The following is a 22,217-nucleotide window of genomic DNA, read 5'->3' as shown; positions in this document are numbered from 1 at the left end:
TGTGATTGGATTTGTGGTTCATATAAAAAGTTAGAAACTAAAATAGCTATCTCGGAATAGATGACTGTCGCGGACTCCACTTGACCTTATTGACTTGAACGGTAACAACAGGCTTGAATGACACACACACATAAATCATGAATAAAATGGCATTATCGTGGTTGATGACCCCCGAGAGGTTCTGGAGAAAATTTGAACTGGAGAGGTCGGGTCAGTCCTTGAATGGTTATTTGATAAGCAAGAAAAAGAAAAGACGCGTGCATGAAAGTTTGTCCCCAATGGTTGTGGACTTCTACTGCTAAAATCGGATGCGTGAAAATTATACGCCGCTTCCAATTTTGGCAGTAGGTTCATGGAATCACCACCCCATCAAAATGTCACAAGAATTATTGGTGCGGTCCGAATTAAGATGTTGTGGTACAAGAGGGCGGACAAGACTGTTCAGGGCTTAGACTCCGCGATCTGTAGGACATCCTTCTCAAGATCAAGCTCTTCCCATGGGCCCAATCCTAACTTCTTGTCGTTTTCTGTTACCCTGACAGCACCACCCACCATATAATGCGGACCTAATGCAGCCAATTCCATATGTACGTTTGTAACTTCGCGGCCCTTGAATACAATACGATAGTTATCAATTGTTTCCCCGCTCTCGAGAGAATTCAGATCATGTACCTCAGACGCAGTTGGACTTCGAGCATCGCAAATCTCCAAGTCTTTAAGCCATGGTGCAAGTAAGGCTTCTCCAGTCATTTTGACATAGGTCTCTCGCAAACACCACATGGCATAGAACCGTCTGATCTTCGCATCGATGACATTGTTACTGTCAATCCTCAATTGTTTAGCCTTCCCCTCACTATCTGTAATGATCAGATCCAATTGTCTGTTTCTCCATTGGCATCCAGAGAGTGCGTCGTTGCCAAATCCATGAAGTTTTTTACCGGGCGCAACTTCGTCGAGTCCAATTGTTGAAAGCTTCATATGATTGACCTCCGAATCTGCGAACACTTCTCCATGCATATCAATCCATTCAAAAAATCCACTCTTCTCTATATATTTATAGTCATGCGACAGTCGTTCGTTGGCGCACACAATGTCTGTTCCCACATTTATTGTTCCATCGCCCCCAATCACAGCTATCAATGTTACAAGTCCAGCTTGATGACTTACATTGAATTCGATCCGAGGTTGATTTGCGGCCGAAATATAACAAGGCTTTCCATTCGATTCGCGCAAGATTGTAGTCTTCGGCCAAGGTACATTGCAATGTTTTGCAATAACAAGGTGCTTGAGAAGATGGGATGCTAAGCTCATTTTTGCATCTTTGACGTGATAATATTTAAGGACTGATTGTTGCTCGGATTCAGAGAGAAGAGCCAAAGCACGAGAAGCCTAGCATCATCTGTCAATTCAGACAAGCAGAGCAGCTTGTAGACGTTATACACACAGCAGTTCTCAGTTCTGCGACCTCCTCTTTGGGCTTATCTTTGCGGTGAACAGGCCACAGGAGTCTTGTATCGAGCAGCCATTGTACAATGTATGGCTCTGAGCCCGAAGATGTCATCGTACTGAGATTTTGAGGCTTGTTGCAGAAACAATCTTGAACGATTGAAGCCGGTTAGAGAAGCATCTACGATTGACAGATCAGTTTGTTCACCAGCCAGATAAGAAATTGCTTATGTAAGCGAAATGACGCCATGCACTTTTATCTTCACAACCAGGCAAAGCAACTGTTTCTTTCTCTTCAGAGTTCTTCGTATATTTTCACATCGTCTTATATCGTTCCCGCTGTCTATGTACACGCAGATGAATTTGGTCTATTATTAGTCATAGATTGCTAAATTATATCAATCTTCACATATATCGTGAAGTCGATCGCAACTTCCTCAACATTATGACGCATAAGTGTGTGTGGCTAGTAAATTCATTAGTGGAAGATTATATCTCACCCAACCTTTTGAAGTCAAGATAGGATTGGAACATTTCAAAGTTGTAGATGTTACCGGACCACGAACCTTTACTGGCTCAGATATCCAGCCGGCTCTTTCCTATTAACGGGTCAAGTTTGATTACGCACTTTCTTACCACGTGAAAGCTCAATCTTCCCCCTGGCGAGACCGTTAAAATACTTCCGGGGACTGGTAGCTTGGGTGGAAGTGGTGTGATGGTAGCATTGGTGATGGGTACTATGGTTGTTACTGATGGTAGAAGGAAGACATTCTCACAGCCCCCAGGGAGTTTTATAGCGATACCGCAAGACTCGAAATGGTCGTCTCACTTGACGAACAAGCAAAATGTACACAGCGGACTTTTTCAGTTTCAAGTAATGCTAACAGCGCCAACTCAAAAATCGATCTTCGCCGAACGCAGCTATCAGATCGACTCATATTATAGCGTGGATGACCGCGCTGAAACCTTTTCACAAAGTGGCATCTTTAGGTGGTATATTTGGCAACATCGAAGTCAGTTACATTTCACTCATGATGAAAATTCTGCGAACTCAGGGGAATTATGTTATAATCTAAAGTCTTGAAGTGCCTCTAGACTTACCATACCCGAAGCAAAGCAGGGACCTGATCGGATGTGAACTTCGGACGAATAAGCTTACCCGGCCTAAAACTGACGATAATTCCAAGTCAAAAAGAGTATCTGTCACATAGATCGGCAAAACTCCTTGCGATGCATATGTTCAGTAGCACAGTGTTGACATTGACAATTGGTGAAGAAAGATAAATCGTTCTGTCAAAAGCACAATATGATATTTTAAGATTTACAAGGATTGTAATTCACGGGTCATCATGCAGATCACAATTGACATGCCGAGGTTCAAAAACAAGTCTCATTATATCGAATATTAGCACTTCCTTTGTTTTAGAAGAGCCCCATTCATCTTATCAACCACACAAAATATATTACCTAGCGTTGCTGATAACTCCATACGATGTCTATTCCATTCACAACTTTCAAAAGGCCCTCATCACCATCCGAAAACAGCGCACATGAGCCATTTGGCTGTCCAACTCCATATGCCGAGCCACTGTGGTATTCCCGAAACGTGTCACCCCATTACAATAGTTCACATCGCAGACTTCGCGCTGCGGTGCGCAAATATGTCGATGAAGAAATCTTGCCGTATGCCTTTGATTGGGAATCGGCAGGCAAAGTACCAGACTCGGCACGTGCCGCTCCCGTGACTTTAGGATCTCACTAATGAATCCCGCAGGCATGGCGACGACATGCGGAATTAGGATATCTAGCTTTGAGCACGGGACTTTCGGATGTAAAGTTACCGGGAGATATCAGACCTGAGGAGTGGGACTCGTGGCATACTTTGATTGTCACGGATGAGTTGTCGCGTGTAGTAAGATCGCGCTTCGGTTTCTGAGTTGCCTTCACACTGACGCAATCTAGGCATATACTGGCGTACTATGGGGTCTTGGCGGAGGAAATGGAATTGGAGTGCCACCAATAGTCAATTTTGGGACGGAAGAACAAAAAGCAAAATTCCTACCTGGTGTTGCAAACGGCAGCATCAGATTTTGTCTTGGCATCACGGAACCTGATGCTGGATCCGACGTAGCAAATATCAAAACCACTGCTGTACGGAGCGGGGACCATTATATCGTCAATGGCTCAAAGAAATGGATCACAAACGCTATTTGGGCGGATTATGTCACCACGGCAGTTCGCACCGGAGGCCCAGGGGCAACTGGTATATCGCTTCTTATCATCCCGTTGAACGCTGACGGAGTCTCTCGAAGAACGATGCATAATTCCGGAGTTGGGGCATCCGGTAGCACATTTATTACTTTTGATGATGTTAAAGTTCCTATTGAGAATCTTTTACATAAAGAAAATCGCGGATTTGAAGTCATCATGTCCAATTTCAATGCTGAGCGCAAAAGCATTGCCTCGTCGGCCATTCGATTGAGTAGAGTTTGTGCTGAAGATGCATGGAAATATGCTTGTACGCGTGAGACATTTAGAAAGAAACTAATTGAGAATCCGGTGATTCGAGCGAAATTCGTGAAGATGGGAAGGGTGATCGAACCTGCGCAAGCATTCCTAGAGCAGTTGACTTGGTTGATCGAACTGAGTAGGGAGAATGGCGGAGAGAACGATGTGAGGATTGGAGGTATGACGGCTATGTTGAAAGTTGTAAGTACAAGGTGCCTCGAGAAATGTGTAAGGGAGGCTCAACAAATCATGGGTGGATTGGGCTATGCTCGAGGTGGGAAAGGTGGAAGGTGGGTTGACTAAAATCTGCAAGGGTAACAGCCTACTGATGGTGTGTATAGGATCGAGGCCATCTCAAGGGATGTGAGAGTTATGGCAGTCGGTAAGTACTGGTTTTCTAGTCAGAATAACAGACTCATTATTTCTTTTGTGTAGTAATCATGCTAATACTTGCAGGGGGTGGGAGTGAGGAAATCATGAGCGAGCTCGCGATCAAAGAAGAAGTTAAAGATCTGAAGAGATACTCAAGCACTTCCAGCAGAATTTAAACCCTTCTTAAGATCGCAAAAAGAAACAATGTGTATTCGACCCGTCTAGACTACACTGTCTATTGTTTGGAGGACTCCAGGTGAAAGAAAATTAGTCTCGGAAATATTATCTTGCATTTAAAACGAATATGTTCCATCAATTTTGGTCCAAGTCGATACTGACCTAAATATGGTTGTATTTTCATGAATTAATTGCACTAGAATTCTTGTTGCAATAGGCCTAGATTCTCAAGCAATACCGATCATTTCTCATACTCGTTTAGACTAGTCTGACGAGAGGCGTTCTTGAAGTTTGATAGTCTAGAGCTACAAAAAGCTCATAAGTCTCGGATCAAGTTGATTTGCATTAGCATTGCATAAGAGCTTTTACCAATATTTATGTAGATTCTTGTACAGCGGTGATCTTTATCTCACTATTATGTCGAGCACATCCGCTTGCATAGAAACCTTATTTGCCTCGGATCGATATTCAAATACCTTGAGAAAAAGATCGTCGTCGAGTTGTGTCACATTTGAGACAATTTCTGCAAAATAGATAGCCGCAAGCTGTGGTGGGGAGTGATTGAAAGTTCGCGGCTGAGAAATTATTGAGCGCGCTTGTGTTTTTTTCAGTAGATGTGGCGGAGATACAGTTACATACACTTTCGAGTACTTTCAGCGAGCATATTATTGATTAAGAATTGAGCACTTTTTAAACCTTCCTAATCTCGGATGTGAGGCGAATTTCATCTGCCTATTACGGTTCTATACAAATCGATGAAAACAAGTGGCCTTGAGCCCCTTTTAATACTTTTACAAACCCCATCATAAACACCGAAAGCCTACAAGATCTTTCGGAGTTGACGTACATGAGACTATTTCCGCCTGAAAATCAAAAGCCGTCCTTAAACTCGGCCATACTAATCACAAATTGGTATCTTTCCCATATCCAGACAATATCATTCCAAAGCAGTAACTATCCAATCGCTCGTCTAGACATGCTGCTTACTTCTAGTCGCACTCATTCCATCCTCATAAGTGACCGTAACCTCACGGTGGCGCTGAATTCCACCTTCTTTCGGTTCCTCTGCTGTTGGTGGTGCGAGAATGCAAGTATCGCTATCAGTGTCATTGTCTATGCCTCCTCGAGTTACTTCGACGTCGTAATGAGTTGCTTCCTTGTTGCCACGTTTCAAAGATTTAAGATTATATTCGCCAGTGCCAGCGCCAGCGCCAGACTTTTGATTCTCGAAATCGTAGTTTTGATAAGGTCCGCCTGTCGAACTGCCTCCTGTAAGACGGTTATAGAGAGGTCGAAGGGCAGGAATAGTGACGCAGATAACAGTGGCACAAAGCTCGGACATGGTCCACATGACAGAATCACTAACAGCATCTGCAGAGGCAATTAGCATCGATAAATAGAGTAAATCTAGGTTTGAAGATGGAAGAATATACTCACATAGATAGTCATCAGTCTGCATAAGAGCATCCAAGGTTGTAGTACGGACTACGCCACATACACCAGCACTTATTGAAGGTTAATACAAATGTCGCGAGGAAACTCCGACATAACTCACATAACACCCAAACTCAAAGAAACACAGATGGTGATCTTTTCTTTTTGTTTCATATTGAGACCCCAGATGACGACCCAAGGAAACCCCGCAAGGAAGAAGTCCATTGCTGCAGACCAAGCTTGCATGATGTGTTAGCTTTCATACCGATATGACAAATGTTGACGAAAAAGCCTACAGCACATAACTTTCGCAATGACAGTCAAACTCAGCGTACAGGTACCCTCGACTGTAGGATCCCAGATAGACTGAACTGGAGTACATTGCGCAAACACAGCAATAGCCAGCAGGAAACTCAATACCAGGATAGTCAGGATCCAAAAGTAGAGCAATATTTTATGCCTGATGCTCAGTCAGTCTTCATTCCGTGTTGATTCATCGTTAAGGAGTGCAACTCACCAAGTTTGGTTAACAATTCGTAGTAAAAAGACTGCTACAGCGCACTTGCTTATTCCCATAGCAACTGCAATGATGAACTGGCCTATTAGAAGCCATAATATGCCATGAGAATTATCTGTAAGAGTCAATGCTGACGCGTGTGTTCCCATGCCATATGATACTGATCGTGAAATGCATGCTGCGAAAGCTGTCATCAAAGCCTAGACGAAATCATTAGTGCTGCAATATAGAAGTCTTCTATCCTGTAGCTTACCCAGCTAAGTATCAAAAGATAATCATCTACACCTGGCGCGCCACCAATATATTTGCGCGTATACAACCGGAGACTAATAAAGCAAAACGAAAGGACGACTTCCATCCACAGGACGCCGAGCAATTGCTGGCCCTTCTCCGTGAGCGGAACTGTCATTGTGAAGATCAAGAGTTCTCTGGTTGTACTTTGGTAGGTTGCTATGCACAGAGTGGTTTCTTCACCATTTGAGACCCACCACTATTAGTAAAGAAAAGAGGACGTACTTGATGGTCTTGGGAGAATTCTATGGCTCCTGTGTATATATGATGCCATGCCCAAGACAAGCTGGGATGGCTCAAGCCAGCATTGAATTTACTTTTCCAGACGTTACAGGCCCTGGGAGATTACCTTTGCAGCAAAAGCAACTGGAACTATTATCACCAAAAAGAGTAATTTTGAATTCTTGCGAACTTGCTTCAGTAACATTAAAACCTACAGTACTTGGCTAAGTACTCCGGGGAAAACGGACGCAGGATTTGTGAGAATATCATGGGCGACATCCCGTAATTGCTCTATTGGATAATACTGAAGATCTTCTATCATCTGTGAAACCATTCTTGATGTTGCATGATGCGACTGCATGGAGCTGCACCAGACATATTGAGATAACAGCCCAGGAGTCGAGGAGTATAATTAAGATCGTCGACCATTTCGTGTGTTTTTATTCAATCCATCTGTTGGGCAAACTTTAAGAAACGAGTTATATCCCAAACTAGACAACAGGAACACCCGCTGCAAACTATCCACTCAATGACCAGGCAAGGTGCCTGGCGGCCTAAGACTATTTTGGGATGGGGATTAAGCTTGCTGAATCATTTGTACGTATCGACTTGCTTTTTTTCACAATCGAGATGATGGCGCGGCCTCGCTTGGGAGACCCTATTCGTGGGCCGTTGCGACTGGGATAGAGATCTGCGGATCTTCAACAACAAAACGCCGCTGACTGAATCAGAAATGCGACTAGTGAAACCTAGGAGCTGCAATAACATACATAATTATGGTGGAATTAGCGTGGGTTTTCTGCTCTAAGTTTTTCCACTATTGACCTTCAAAATGAATTGTTCTGTTTCTTTCAACATCGGTGTAGAAAAGACTTTGACATGAAAGGAAGTAAAATTTTCATAATTCAGGTCGTACGTCGTGCAGATGCGTTGCTCGGATAATCATTGATACTGGCAGGGGGAGTTGAGCCTGGAAGTGGGCCACGGCAGCTCAGTCGGCCCCACGTGCCCGACTCCCTGTCGGTAGTACAAAAGTCATGTGGAGACTAGTGAGTAAAATGGAATAACTTGGCAGCGGACACTAGAATTATGATTCGACATTGACAGAAATTTTCATCCTGAATCCTAGTAGCTTCCTGGAGGCCCCGGATTTGCAGATAGATGGCCCACTGAGGCCAGAACCATTTGATGCTCATATCTCACCTTTCAACATGTAACCAGATGGCTACCTAGGTAAGGAACGATCAGAGCCATTTTGTTGAAAATCAAAAGAGTCCTCACCTCGCCTATTATTGGAAAATGATAACATTGAGTTTGGATATCCATATTTCTGTAATGGCGAAAGGTGGACCAGATTTACAACTAGGTTTCTAAACTTTGATAAAAGCTTTTAATGTAGGGTGTGTTACTGGGTTTAGAGCTTAGAAGCTTCGGCTACCTACCTACTCAAATAAAAAAATTGGAAAGAGGAAAACATGCCCGTACTATCTGCAAAACAATTGCATAAGTTTTCATAGATCACATCGAAGAAAAGACAAAGCCGCAAGAGAAACGTGAGTTATCGATATTTACATAATTACTACTAAGTCATTAAAATTGTTTTCGTTATTTTCGTTTTCGTCAAGAAAGGCTTGCACCACACATTGAAGTTGGCCAAGTCCGCACCAAGAATATTCCTCGAATATTATGAGGATTACCGAAGCTTTATGCAGCAGGTTCTTGCCTTGAAGAATCCGATGTCGTCGATTCAGTCTCGTTATACAGAGCATCCTTGAGCTCCAACTCGACCTTTTCACCAAATGTAACGTTGATCTCCTCCAATGTCAAACCCATCGTCTGTAGAAGTCATTAGCAAAGGGAACATGTAAAGTAGCAGGTGGAATTATTACCTCTGGGAACCAGATGACAATCATAATGGTAGTGACAACAGTCACACAAATGAGAATCATATAGAACTTCCATCCGATGTTGTTCAAGCCAACTGAGACAGGAGCACTATACGCGATGGCATTTCCGAAGAAACTCAAATATGTGATGGTGGATCCTTCACTACGGAGATGGGTTGGCCAGATTTCAGAGCCGTAAACATAGGAAGTGCATTCGATCGTCGAAGTGAAGAAGGCCCCCATGATGAAATAGAGAGCAACAAGCGCTCTAACACCTGGGCCTGCAGGTGTACCGAGATAGTACTTGACCAATGCAGCCATCGTGCTAAGAATAGCAGCCATTCCGAAACCACCAATGACTAAGTGAGGTCAGCAGAGTCCGTTGAGAAGTTTGAGCTAACTCACTCAAAAGCTTTCGTCTTCCAATGCGGTCCAAAAGAACAACGTTGATACCGCATCCAATAACAGCGCAAACAGACCAGACAATACCAAGTCCTAATTGAACAACAGTACCAAATCCGAGACCTGCCATAAATGTGGGGATGAGATTTGCGATTGCAGTGATACCAGTTCCTTGACCCATAGTCCAGAGAATGATCGAAATAAAGGCGCGTTTCCTAAGATGTGGGGTGGAGAAAATATAGATGAAGCCTTTTGGCAGAGATCTCTCGGTGTCGACTTGAGCCCTGATCTGAACTGCTTCAGCACGGGCTAGAGTGTTATAAGGGTCTGCTTTGGTCTTGTGCAAGTATTCTAAAACTTGCTTGGCCTCTGCGTCTCTTCCTTTCTCCATCAACCATCTGGGGGATTCGGGCAGATACCAAAGAGACACTAGAAGAAGACAAGCAACTCCACAGAGTACAATGAAGACCAATCTCCATTGATATTCGGCTTCCACGAAATTGAATCCCAAGGCGCAAACTGCAGCCATGATATAGGCAGTAACGATACCAACACCTTGAAGTCCAACCAGCATTCCGCGGTTGTGAGGAGGAGCAACTTCACTCATATAAACTGGAGAGTTGGCGAGAACCATGCCCGCACCAACACCGGTAAGAACACGGCCAGCAATAAACATACCAACGTTGACAGCTCCAGCTGAGATAGCAGCAGCAAAAATCACAATACCCCCGGCCACTGCATTGGCAATACGTCGCCCGAACTTGTTAGATATTGGGGCTTGTAGAAGAGAGCCGACCATAGCACCACCTAGGAATCTATTTGGAGCCGATTAGTTGAGTACAAGACGAAGCAGTTGTTTCACTTACCCTCCAAGCATTGCATCTGTGAGCTGTAGAGCCTGAAAATTGGTCAAAAATTTGGCGATGAATGTCGGCTGAGCCACTGTGCCAGAAATTGCATTGGCAGCGAACCCATAAAGAAAACCACCAAGACAAGCCGTCACCAAGACCTGGGAATCATCAGTAGTTGTCACTTTTCAGAAGAAGCATTGTTCTAAACCATAACGTTGACAAAACTTGTATGTCTTGGGATATCAACTCCCTCTCCCTGGCTGGAGTTGCCCCTTTCTGAAGATTGCTTTTCTTCAGTCTGCGGCACAGGTGCCTTAACCTCTACTTCTGCCATATTGAAAATCGTATGATAAATTTCTTGAGGCGACAGTCGAAAAGAGAAATGGTTCGACGCAAGTCTGGTCAAAGTCTTGTCTGAAATAACAACAATACTCAAGGCAAGTGCGAGCGAGCTTATAATAAATCAATTAACTTCCAAATGACTGGATGAATCAATAGCTAATACACCTCGTGGGTTCAGGGATTATCTATCCGATGAATACCAGATACAGCGCTCGCCGATGCTACTGGCGAATCTTTGCTGACTTCCAAAGTTTATTTCTCCGAATTCTGACTAGGGCTTCGCGGCAAGTATCAAATTGGTCTCCGCGAGGTGAACATGAGGTTAGGTCGAGCCATATACACCACATGTTGCAAGGGTCGTAAGTTGCCATTGATGATATCTGCCAGGCCCATCTTAGTATTATTTAACCTGGTGTTAGAAATACTGCATATGCGTCGGAAAACTTTTCCACAGACTGACTTCTGACGAACTTCATCAAGCGCCATTCAGCTACAGCTTAGCAGCACTATTGGATTGCAGTTACTGGAAGCATGAAGTCGCCACATCACAGCTTCCCGTCGTTTTGACGGATCGTCCTGAAATGCCCACCAGCTTAGCATTGAAAATCCAGACGCTCGGCCTACCCCAGAACCTGCAGAATTAGCTTCATTCCTTGCCCCGCCGTCAAATTTTCTTGGCGAACGTGTAATAAAGCTAGATAAGAAGTGACAAGGATTGACTAAAGCATCTTTGACTGTAGATTTTCTTTCGAGTGAAAGTAAAGCTCGGTTTTTATATGTCACAAAAGCTCTGTTGCGGATTCCGAAGTGACAGTCTTTTTTAAACTGTAAGGAGTGGTGTGAGTCACAGCATACAAGTTTGCCGGCATATAATCGAGACTGATAAGGTGGGGGATTGTGATCAATCAAATGTACACCGCTAAAATAGTACCCGCAGTGAATAAAGATGTCAGAGCTTCAGCAGCCAGCGCCACCACCAATAATTCGGCTTTCCACACGATCGGAGGCTTCATAGCTCGCTTCATGTGTTATGTTGTCTCGCTTGCGGTTCCTACGTGATTTACGAAGTCAATTAAATCCACTTGGTTGGCCATAAACGTAATATCTCCTATATCATACTACTCTTGCTCTGGTCAAATTCGCTATAAACAATATACACTTTCACTCCAACTCGAGTCAGTCCCCGTACTTCATTCTTCTTAATTTACATCACCCACAAAATGGACGTTCCAGAGGCTGCCGTCTACCCTGTCCTAAAAGGCAAGGTTGCGATCATAACCGGCGGTTCACAAGGCATGGGAAAGGCTACAGCATCAGTCTTTCTACGAGCTGGTGCTCAAGTGGTCATTGCCGATGTGAAAGAACTCGAGGGCCGAGCAACTGAGAAAGAGTTGTCGCAGTTTGGGGAGATAATATCTGTGCGATGCGACATTGCCAAGTCGGCGGACGTTCAAAATCTCATCGCGGCAACGGTCAAGAAATTCGGCAAGCTCGATGTAGCTGTTAACAACGCTGCTCTCACGCCGGACAAGACACAACTTATCAATTTTGATGAGGACTACTGGAATACTCTCGTGGGAATCAACCTCACTGGAACAGCACTATGTTGCAAGTATGAAATGCAACAGATGGCGAAACAGGGCACTAAAGGCTCTATCGTCAATATTGCATCTATCAACGCTTTTAGGCCACAACCAAACATGCCTGCTTATACAGCAACGAAACACGCTATCATTGGTTTGACTAAACATGCCTCTGTAGAGGGAGGGCCAAAGGGGATCCGAGTGAATGCAGTTGCACCGGGTGCTATCTTTGTGAGTTTACTACTATGTTGCATCAAAACAGCATTTTAACAAAACTAACGCGAAAGCAGAGTGATATGTCAGCCGCAGCATTGGAGATTATGGGAACTACCATGGAAGAGTTTGCCCCAACCGTCAGCAACTTGCATCGTTTCGGAATGGCTCATGAAGTCGCACAAGCCTCGTTGTGGCTCTCGTCAGATAATTCCTCATATGTCACCGGTGTTTGTTTGCCCGTAGATGGAGGATATTTAGCAAAGTAACCTAGGACATTGGTTGCTTGTATCAACTGGAAGAATAGAAAATGTTCACAGGGGAATCTTCACTTGCCAAAACTACTCGCATTCTCTTGATTATGACATTGCTCAGTACCTTGCTTGACCCCGTAAACTTTTACTGGCTTGCAATCGATTATCAATTGTCCATCTCATCATCATCTGACGTCTTGCCACGGTTTGTGGTAGCGTGCCGTATGACAACCTAGAGAGATCTCAACTCAAATATTGAAATTCATGTGGCTGAAAAGCTGAGCACATAAACCCACTCTTCCAGAACACAAGAAAAAGGAAAAAAGCTGGGGTACATTAGCATAGAGTTCATCCCTGAATAAGGTGCTAGTTGAGTCTTGAAGCCAGAGGCTAGACTCATATCTCCTTAACGGCGTTAGCCCATTTACACATCAGACCACTCTGTTTGCCACGAGAAAGGGTTGTCTTGAAGTAATGGGCCACACATCTTGTTCGAACCGCGGTAGGCGATGTAAAATAACGAGTCGGTAATCGTCGCTCTGCAACTCACATTTCGGCAAGAGAGTCCAGCTCTAGTCATGAGGAATGCAGGAAGCTATCAATTCCGCATTGATAACTCCTGGGCATGGTTTTTTTGCTAATGATAATTGGATGTTTCCATTGAAAGTCGAGGTTTACTCCTGAGAAAGTTTTTGCCAGGGGTCAAGATCAGTTTCTTGGCAGCCTGTTCACCTTGATTGCGTTCCCCACAATGTTACATAAAAACTCAGTACCGTCTAAATTCACATGCGAAGAGTTGCTCCATTTCAATAAGATTTATATTCTCATTTCCTATTCCCGGGGTGAAGAATTCGATATTATTTTCAAGCAAATACTTGTATTATCCACTTTTGCTTCAGCCTCGGGAAAAGCCAGGGACTAAAATAAGCCTAGTAGTCCTAGTGTGTTGATTCCTACGGTAGTCTTGAGTCATTCCTTTGTAGTTCGACCACTGTCTAGAATGGGGAAACAGCTGAGCAGCGAATTGATCCTCAGGACCACATGCGATAGGTGCAATAGTTGCGAGGCTCAATGACTAAGGGATATACTAATCCCAGTCCACAAATATCTGCATTAGAGCTTGCCGAAAAATATAGATGCGGGGACCCATATGCCCTTGCTCGGTACAGGGAACGCCTAACTTCAGGAAGAAACACTTGCCCCGCTATTTGGGAAATCCGGGATCAATTCCTGTACCCACTTGAGTCACGAAGTAAGTAGAGTAATAATGACACTCGTCTACCAAATATGCGTTGGCTCATTAGATGGGATGAAGCTATGAATAAACGGGGTATTTGAAGAAAAGCGTCTGGCATGAGGCGAATCTTTACCGGAATTTGCAATCTAATGCATATTCCTTTCCAAAACATGGAACTTGTGCCGGCTATTCAGACTACATTAGAGACATGCAAGATTTGTGGTTGATTGTCAGTTTTCCAGTTCCATGGAGAGATGTTGCCCCATGTACAATGCGTTTATAGCATGCAATGGTGGAAGAAAAGCTGAATCTCGTGTCAGGGCAGTAGGAGGCTGGGAAGGTCAGATCTGTCATCACAAGTCTGATTACTATGTAATTGATCCATATCCAATATTTGATAGAAGTTATCGAAGATTCCAGCCAGAAACCGACGTCTCATCGCATCAGCTCAGCCAAAAAAAAATCATGTCAGAGACACAACTGCCGTCACAGGCTGCAGAACCTCGAGTTCATGAAGGTAAATTGGCTATTGTCACTGGGTCAGCCAGAAGTAAGCTCTTGCCCTAAATTCCCAACAATCACACACTCGTGGTGCTCATGAAAGCTCAGGTATTGGGGCTGGAATAGTTAGAAAGCTGGCAAGCAAAGGCTGCAATATTGTTATCAACTATGCTACTACAAGCTCTGATGATGCCGCAGCTACTCTCAAAGCAGAACTCGAATCGAAACATCGTATAAAAGCGATAACCGTGCGTGCAGATATTAGTACATCTGCTGGATGCGAACAGATTATTGCTGCGGCGAAAGAGAATTTCAAGAACTCCAACACCGGTGCTCTACAAGTCGATATACTCGTACACAATGCTGCAGTTTTATATATCGGTCCCCTGGAGAGTGTTATCGAAAAAGAATTTCACCACATCTACGCTGTCAATGTGTTGGGCCCTACGCTGTTGACAGCAGCTTGCAAGCCCTTCCTACCCACCGATCGTTCTGGTCGTATTGTGATGATGTCTAGCATCAATAGCAAAATTGGGACGCCGCACACAACATTGTACTCAGGTACGAAAGCGGCGATGGAGGCAATGACTCGTGTGTGGGCCAGAGAATTGGCGGAGAGGGCAACTGTTAATGCTATAAATCCTGGGCCTGTTATGACTGACATGTATTTGTCTGCTTCTGAGGAGGTCAAACAGGGTCTGGCTTTGTGGAATCCATTGACGCCATTGGCCCCAGTCAGAGAAGTCGACAGTCCAGAAGTCAGAGAATTGGGCAATCGGTTGGGTGGAAGGCCAGCTTATGATCATGAGATTGCAGGCATTATAGCCATCATCTGCGATCCAGATTCATCGTGGATGACGGGAAGTTTGATAAGTGCTAATGGTGGACTATCTTTCAGCATGTAAGCGCTAGTGGGTAGTAGGAAATTTAAACGCAACGAATACTACTGTACAACTGTGTGTGACAGAAGCGAGCATATGTATTCAAGTGGCAACTTCAATACCAAGGGCTGATGATACGAGCATGCTTGTCAAAGAGGATCCGCGATCTTCCAGCACGATGCCTACGTAAACAAAACGAACGTCCAGGTCATTTGATCGTTCCGCAGTCGTTTAAAGCAATAGCTTCTGCTTGGCAGCTCGTGATATCTTGAGGTATTCCGAGCTCCAATGAGAATTAACTGCAGCTTGATGAGTGTGTCGATGTTTATGCTTTGTTGTCGAGGCATGTGGCGTCGTGCAAAGTACACTCAGCGTGGACGAAATGAAGGGATCAAGCCAAGTTCAAGAGATTCCTTGTCCAAAATTCAGTAGAAATCAACTCATCCATGCTACCTCTTGAATCCTGATAGATAAACGTTGAAATATTAATAATTGATTGAAATTTTGAATCATTGTTGGTTGCGTTGTGAAACAATTTTTTCCCACCTTGGTTCGTCCGAGGAGCCGAGTAACAGTCAATTTCGTGCACAGACTATTGATCACTAATTACCAATTCAGTCGGACACCGACGAGATACTGTCGTCTACGATTTGTAGCAATTATTGAATCCCAGAGTGCTTTCCTTCACAAATGGCAATCGTCACTCTATCATCCCGTATTATAAGAAGCATATGTTGCGAGGATCTCGAACAAGCCGAAGTTTTTTAGATCTCGACGTACGAGGCTCCTCGATCATCACTGTATATGCCGCAGCAGGACAGTTGTTCCTGTCGATTTCTGCTGTCTCAGAATTCGCTCTCTAGATGTAATCTCGATTGTGATGAAATGGGAGTCTGATTGAGAAGCTTCCTAGAGGTACTAGCTTCCACCAAGATACGTATCAGGTCCGACGAGACGAAAGACATCGGTAAAGTACAAACATGACGCGAACTAAGTTAATCAATATGGATTCCGGGGCAATTGAACCCTACGCCATTAACGCCATGCCATCATATCTTGCAACTTCTCATGCATGGTCCGATAACATGTTCGCTATCCACACTTGTTACAAGAACACGCTTGGTGGAAGCATGATTGAGACTTCCGTCCGTACACTCTTTCCTGACATAAAATATTGCTGGATCGATACAATATGTATCGATCAAAATGACGAAGAGGACAAGAAACTTCAAATACCTCTGATGGGTGACATATATGGAAATGCGCAAGTGGTAGTGATCGTCACAACTTGTGATTTCCCGCATTGGATGACACAAACTTATTTGGATCGACTCACCAAGGACCTAGGTGAAGCCATCGCAATTTCTAGAGAAGAAGAATACACGAACTTCATGTCGGAGTACTGGGCACATGGAGATGGAAGACAAAAAATCATTGAGGGGATGGATTGCCTTGAGTTTTTTACCAGAACGCGATGGGCTGATCGAATCTGGACATTGCAAGAGTATATTCTTGCCCGACAAGTTGTTTGGGTTGGCAAAGGAAATGTATGTCTTCGAATAGATGATGTTATGTTCAGTGCACTGCCTGACTTATGTGATGTCTTCAATATCAGGGAGGCGATAGGTGGGAAATATGCTAAAGTCTATGACTTTTACACCGGTATGGTGAATGCTGGAGCTGGGAGAATCGATCAGACTCGTATCATGGAGCTCTTAGGAAATCGCTCGGCTTCCTTTCCAGATGATGAGATCTATGGTGCAATGGCAGCTTCGGGAGTTGTTATAGCGCCAGGAGTCGTAACCGGACAGAATAATGTTTGGGCCCTTTGGTGGGAGGAAGCAATACGTCAAGGGCATCATCGTTGGCTGTTTCTTCCTCCTGTCATATCTGAATTTACCAGCACAAACTGTATAATGCCACCGTTTAAGACACGTCACAAATCTTCACAGTATTCCGGACTCGATACGGTACATGTCAAAGTGGGCAAAGTTAGCATATCCGATGGGAGCGTAAGCATGCATGGCCGCTGGGCTGGCTCCTGTCGCATAATAAGGCGCTTAGGTAAAGTCCATCGAGATTTGAATGGGGGTCTTCGTCGAGATATAACAATAATACTTTTCGCTAATGGTCGTTGGAAACTAGCTTTACGGCTTGTTGCGGCATTCAGTGGGGGCAGGTATTCTTGGAAGCAAAGTTTGGCCATCGCACAGGTTCTACAAGCAAACTATCATCGTGCTAAAAAAGCCGTTCGCTCCAAGAGAGATCATGGGATCAGTTTCCGTAAGATGAAAGAGTATCAAATGATAATCTGGGGCGATTTTATGAGGCTCATGATGAGTCAAATGATTTCACTGAATGATGGGATAGCCTATCTTGCCTGTATCAAGAATACTTCAAAGTCAACGGATATTATAATAGTGAGCGATAATCAACAGCCGTTAAACAGGCTTCATGCGCTTGATTTTGGTATACAAGATGTTAGCCAAAGGACTCCTTTCATGATTGTTTCGGCACCACATCCTAATGTTAAAGCTCATGATGGGGCTCCTGTCAAAGCTCTTCACAAAGTTGGAATGTCTCTGCCAACGATTGTTTGTCAAACATTGCGCAAAGCGAGTGCTTACAAAGGCCATGCCATCGACTCATATTCACATAAATTCAAAATTGGAGGCAAGGCATGTTGGTTTTGCTCAAAAACTAAGGATATTGGAGGATCTCAAGATCACGCAGAAATTTTGCACTGATGAGATCCACTACCTACTCAATATAGAATACGACTTGAGTGACTAGCTGAATTGAGTTAAGGACAAGCAGACATCAGAAGTGTATCACAGCCTGATCAATGAGTTCTTGATTCTCATCAAATACACACTATGATGCCGACACATATCTTCTCATACATGTTCTCCCGCAACAAAATCGATTTCAATGTAGTATACAATAATAATTTTCAGCCGACAACTTAACAAATACTGCATAATATTTTAACGCTCAAAGATAAAGCGCCTTTCTTTTCAAGGCCGCACCAGTTGACAAGGGAACCTTTAAAGTAGCAAGTGTCGTCAGTCTAAAGGGTGCTGTTTTGGGAACACTTCCCGAGGTCGATGCAATTCCGCTGGTTTCCGTCGAATTGCCTCCCATCCCATTCCCTGCGAAAGAAGAGCATCAATTCCCGAAGCAACACTACTAGCTTCAACAGAATTGAACGCTGTAGCTGTCACACCATTCTGCTCGACTTTATTTGTAGTCCATGAAGCAATTCTTACAGAAGCTTGAGTACAAGAAGTAACTGTCGTTTTACCACTGACTATCTTAGTGGATGCGACACACGCTGACGTGGTGCTACATCCACCCGTGATAGTCGATCCACTAGTCACATATGTCGATGCGCTACACACGGAACTGGTAGGTTTGCAAGACGCTGTCATTTTGGTTCTACTGGTGATATACGTGGATGGTGTGCAAGTTGAACTCGAGGAGACTGGGGCGCTGGTACATTTGGCAGTGTATGTGAAACCAGCTGAGACGTATTTGGATGCAATACATGTTGTTGTAGATGATCCTGATTGAGTAGACGAGACTGAACTCGAAATAATCCCACTACTTCCAGTGATCGTTCCAGTGATAGGGCTTGTTGGAGAGCTTGAGGAACTTATAGTTGACGAAGTGATCAGGGAGGGAGATTGCGTTGCGACTGGTTTAGTAACGGAATTTGATGATACCGACGAGACTGACGAGACCGTGATAGGTGTGCTCGAGATAGATTGTGAGCTACTTAGAGATGCCTTTGATGTTGAGCTTTGGATAATAGCAGAAGTAGTAGCGGTACTACTTTGCGGTAACACAATCGCAGATGAATGTCTTGAAGTACTTGTCAGGGGAGGCGCTTGGGTGGTTGTGGTTGGTGTTGCAATCTTTGTTGTAGGCTGTTGGACCGCAGTAGTTTTCTTGGTTGCTTTGGCAACTGCTCTTTTTTAACTCTTTCTCTCCCGTGTTGGGAGATTTTGGGGCTTCGGTCGGATAAGAAACTCGTACATCTCCAAGCTGTGCCCAGACTGAATTTATTTGTAAGCTGAAGGCTTTTGGTTTCCGGGAAACAGACTAACCTTGACCTAGTCCACCCATAGATGCTTGCGTACTAGTACCATCGATCATGGTATCAATAATAATAGGACTAGTGAGAGCTGCATATTCGGTGAGGAAAGATGCAATGAACGTCGCTGTGGACTCTTGATTTGTTATGAGCGTGGTAATGGGGGGAAGACCGGAGACGCCAAATGAGGTACAAGGTTCGTGCTCAAATGTAAGAGAAGACTTGTAGAGGCATAGATTATATGCTTGCTGACTCAATATAGAAGCTTGGGATGGACTTAATCCAGCTGCTGGAGCTGCATAAGAAGAGCCCAGGAGCAGTGAAGATCGAATCATAACAAAGATGAATTTGCCCTGAATGAGACCAATCGTGATGGAATGAACACAATGATGAAACAAAAACAACATCCAGGAAAGAAGTAAAAAATATAAGCCGCGCAAAGCCGATGAAGAACGATTATCGAAATCAGAGACAGATGGAACGATGGCAGCATTTTATCTCATATATGTACGGCAACAAAATGTTGAAATCTCCATTCAGCAAGTCCTCAAGGTCTTTCAAGTCAACAGCATCCTCAATCAGAAGCTAAATTTAAGTATATCGAATCCTTCTAGGGGTTGTAATCATCAGCGATCTTTCATATGTGCAACTGAAATTGCAGGAGAATAAACATGAGTTCCAATTACAATGTCAGCAGTCCAATTGCTCATCTCTCAGGAGTTATATCCGTTTATCGCCTTTGAATAGGAAGGGGGCTGATTCTCGGTACACATGTTTCTCAGCAAGTCAGCATAATTTTGCTTACTCATACTATCCTTTGCCCCCAACAGAGTATTCAATCTGAATCGAGACTGCAAGTGGAAATTATAGGATTGATGTACCGACATAAGCATGACTTTATCCTCAATTTTGCTCGTATTTATCATCGAGCAATTTGAGAAAGGAGTGGTCACTTCTGAGATTATTCCTTTGCCGCTTTGCATTGAGATAGGTTTTAAAGGGGAACTCAACATGTAAAGTCATTTCTGTTAGGGCCTTATATATACCAGTGTGTATGTCATCTCATATTCTAATACATCCCCAGCTCGGTCATTGGCATTTCATTTCGTTGTCCCCTTCAAGTCATTCTTTTGAAATCACTACATTCATTTTTGGCATGCGCATTATTTCCCTTCCATAATGAGATTCTCTACATACCTGATAGTGCCTACCCTACTTGGGTTGTGCAACGCGGTGACTATCGATTCCCTCTTCAACACCAAAATGACAGGACCTGGGGGTCTTGGTGCAAACAAGGCCATTATACAAAATTGGCTTGATGATACTGCTCTCCTTGTCGATGCTGCTCTGGGCGGTATTAATACCTACCAAACCGATGAGAATATACGGAATAATCTTTTCGCCTATTTTGGCATCAGGCCTACCAAATCTGGCAAGGTGCACGCTTCAGACAATGGTAAACTCACGACCGTTATAAGTAAGTGATTGTTCTTTCAAGGCCAGAAAATCATTAAGATTTCATACCTGTCTGTTAATAAAGATTTTAATTAACACAAAAATAGACACATTGCAAGGTGTCCAGAGATTCCTCAGCAGACAGAACACGAGATTCACTGTAGAAGGAGATGGTACAGGAAAGCTATGGCTCTTCTATGATTCTACATGGCAAGAAGAAACAGAACTTATATACGACCCCACGGGAAAACCAGTTGCGGATCCAAAAGACGCTTCCAAGCAAGCCAATTTTCGTACGTTCGCCGGCTCAGTCGATGCTAGCACGAATAGCTTGATCAAAGACATGCAATTAGGCACATCTCCAAATTGGAGTAAATATGCATACTATTCCTCTGATCTGCATGACTACGTTATAGAAACCAAGGCGAATCGATATCCTGGAAGCCCACTCTCGTGGTGTAGAGGAAAGTCACTGTCGCCCAAGGAACTACGATTTGGTCTTACAAATACGAACCTTTATCGTGACGTCGTTACGCTTTGCCCAGATGCATTCAGTACAGATTCGGAACCATATGAGACCATAGCTACTGCTATGGCATCGGCCCAGGCAAAAACTGCTGGCACTGGTCTTGATGATGCTTCTCCAAGATCATTGACACTTTTCCATGAATTGATCCATTTGACATTTGGACAGGGTGCTGATGATACCCCGGATAGTGCCAGTAAGTCAAGTTGATTTCCTGACGTTGACTTGTGTAGCTGACAAAACTCTCTGTAGCCAAACCAACTGAAAGCTTAGCTCAAACGGTCAACAAGCAAAGTTCCCAGAGTCTAGTCAATCCAAACTCTTATGCGTTCTTTGCGTGGTCTTACTATCTCACCAATAACGGTAACCCAAGTTATAAATGGCATAGCGGATTTGCGCAGGCATAGACATAGTTTTGGAAGGAAAACACAGAGAAGTACAAGACATGGATTCGAATTCATGTGTATACATGAGAAATGTTCCGACTCGTAATTGACAATTTTACACTGGTCAATCAATTATTTGATTTCGAAGGTGCTAAACATGTAAAATAGCCACGTAGATTCAAATTGCTCTTACTTACACTCGCCAGTGCCAGTTGATCTGAAGTTATCTACGGACAACTTTCAATTTTCCAGATCGAACTTTGGAGAAGTTGAATAAATTCCCCACTTAACATGACAATAAATGTGTAACGAATGATTGCGTATACTGGTTGGGGGAGTTATGCATGGCCAAATCCTACCGCAATTGCTTTCCGAGACGCTGTATCAGTGACCCGTTTAAGAAGTTCTATACTTATGACCTCATTAAGTTCCTCCGTCTTTTCCAACGGTGTGGAGAGAAAAGCATACTAAAGAGCAACATCAGATGCAATTGATAGACGCAGTTACCACCAAACGCTTTTGATGCTATGACTTTTGAGCTGAAAGGTATGAAGGTGCACATTGATCTATTGGTTATTTGCCAATCGTCTGTAGGAACGACAGTATGAGCGTAGCTCCTCTACACCGGCAGCCTTTG

The 22,217-nt window shown here is 43.8% G+C and overlaps 9 protein-coding genes across 9 annotated transcripts; 5 read left to right on the top strand and 4 right to left on the bottom strand.

Moving 5' to 3' along the window:
• Positions 1–441: 441 nt before the first annotated feature.
• EAE97_010149 (uncharacterized protein) lies at positions 442–1,561 on the bottom strand (the record flags this gene model as incomplete). The annotated part of the gene is made up of 2 exons (XM_038880664.1): positions 442–1,389; positions 1,445–1,561. 2 exons carry the CDS (start codon positions 1,559–1,561, stop codon positions 442–444), a joined length of 1,065 nt encoding a protein of 354 aa, XP_038728374.1.
• A 1,377-nt stretch (positions 1,562–2,938) lies between these two features.
• On the top strand, positions 2,939–4,767 carry EAE97_010148 (uncharacterized protein; the record flags this gene model as incomplete). The annotated part of the gene is made up of 5 exons (XM_038880663.1): positions 2,939–3,187; positions 3,221–3,358; positions 3,409–4,244; positions 4,296–4,336; positions 4,411–4,767. 5 exons carry the CDS (start codon positions 2,939–2,941, stop codon positions 4,500–4,502), a joined length of 1,356 nt encoding a protein of 451 aa, XP_038728373.1. The 3' UTR covers positions 4,503–4,767.
• Positions 4,768–5,473: 706 nt separating this feature from the next.
• Positions 5,474–6,863, bottom strand: EAE97_010147 (uncharacterized protein; the record flags this gene model as incomplete). The annotated part of the gene is made up of 6 exons (XM_038880662.1): positions 5,474–5,874; positions 5,941–6,008; positions 6,059–6,176; positions 6,234–6,397; positions 6,455–6,654; positions 6,708–6,863. The coding sequence occupies 6 exons, from the start codon at positions 6,861–6,863 to the stop codon at positions 5,474–5,476; spliced, it is 1,107 nt and encodes a 368-aa protein (XP_038728372.1).
• A 1,808-nt stretch (positions 6,864–8,671) lies between these two features.
• On the bottom strand, positions 8,672–10,440 carry EAE97_010146 (uncharacterized protein; the record flags this gene model as incomplete). Its single annotated transcript, XM_038880661.1, has 5 exons — positions 8,672–8,803; positions 8,857–9,212; positions 9,259–10,070; positions 10,122–10,264; positions 10,315–10,440. The coding sequence occupies 5 exons, from the start codon at positions 10,438–10,440 to the stop codon at positions 8,672–8,674; spliced, it is 1,569 nt and encodes a 522-aa protein (XP_038728371.1).
• Positions 10,441–11,389: 949 nt separating this feature from the next.
• Positions 11,390–12,830, top strand: EAE97_010145 (uncharacterized protein). Its single transcript, XM_038880660.1, has 2 exons — positions 11,390–12,262; positions 12,322–12,830. The coding sequence occupies exons 1-2, from the start codon at positions 11,669–11,671 to the stop codon at positions 12,511–12,513; spliced, it is 786 nt and encodes a 261-aa protein (XP_038728370.1). The 5' UTR covers positions 11,390–11,668; the 3' UTR covers positions 12,514–12,830.
• A 1,370-nt stretch (positions 12,831–14,200) lies between these two features.
• EAE97_010144 (uncharacterized protein) lies at positions 14,201–15,141 on the top strand (the record flags this gene model as incomplete). Its single annotated transcript, XM_038880659.1, has 2 exons — positions 14,201–14,285; positions 14,345–15,141. 2 exons carry the CDS (start codon positions 14,201–14,203, stop codon positions 15,139–15,141), a joined length of 882 nt encoding a protein of 293 aa, XP_038728369.1.
• Positions 15,142–16,097: 956 nt separating this feature from the next.
• Positions 16,098–17,864, top strand: EAE97_010143 (uncharacterized protein; the record flags this gene model as incomplete). The annotated part of the gene is made up of 1 exon (XM_038880658.1): positions 16,098–17,864. The coding sequence occupies one exon, from the start codon at positions 16,098–16,100 to the stop codon at positions 17,862–17,864; it is 1,767 nt and encodes a 588-aa protein (XP_038728368.1).
• Positions 17,865–18,182: 318 nt separating this feature from the next.
• On the bottom strand, positions 18,183–19,548 carry EAE97_010142 (uncharacterized protein; the record flags this gene model as incomplete). Its single annotated transcript, XM_038880657.1, has 2 exons — positions 18,183–19,084; positions 19,227–19,548. 2 exons carry the CDS (start codon positions 19,546–19,548, stop codon positions 18,183–18,185), a joined length of 1,224 nt encoding a protein of 407 aa, XP_038728367.1.
• Positions 19,549–20,392: 844 nt separating this feature from the next.
• EAE97_010141 (uncharacterized protein) lies at positions 20,393–21,943 on the top strand (the record flags this gene model as incomplete). Its single annotated transcript, XM_038880656.1, has 3 exons — positions 20,393–20,690; positions 20,776–21,390; positions 21,447–21,943. The coding sequence occupies 3 exons, from the start codon at positions 20,393–20,395 to the stop codon at positions 21,599–21,601; spliced, it is 1,068 nt and encodes a 355-aa protein (XP_038728366.1). The 3' UTR covers positions 21,602–21,943.
• Between the last annotated feature and the right edge of the window lie 274 nt (positions 21,944–22,217).

This window comes from Botrytis byssoidea (genome assembly GCF_014898295.1).
Source record: "Botrytis byssoidea strain MUCL 94 chromosome Unknown BBYS_026, whole genome shotgun sequence".
Lineage (NCBI taxonomy): Eukaryota > Fungi > Ascomycota > Leotiomycetes > Helotiales > Sclerotiniaceae > Botrytis > Botrytis byssoidea.
The sequence above is the reverse complement of the archived record's forward strand: the minus strand, read 5'-3'. Positions and strand labels throughout refer to the sequence as shown.

What these genes read in the sequence shown, in the direction of transcription:
- EAE97_010145 (XM_038880660.1), top strand. Translation starts at nt 11,669, where the DNA reads ATGGACGTTCCAGAGGCTGCCGTCTACCCTGTCCTAAAAGGCAAGGTT. An exon ending in TTGCACCGGGTGCTATCTTT is followed by an intron (nt 12,263 to 12,321) that starts GTGAGTTTACTA and finishes ACGCGAAAGCAG; the next exon opens with AGTGATATGTCAGCCGCAGC.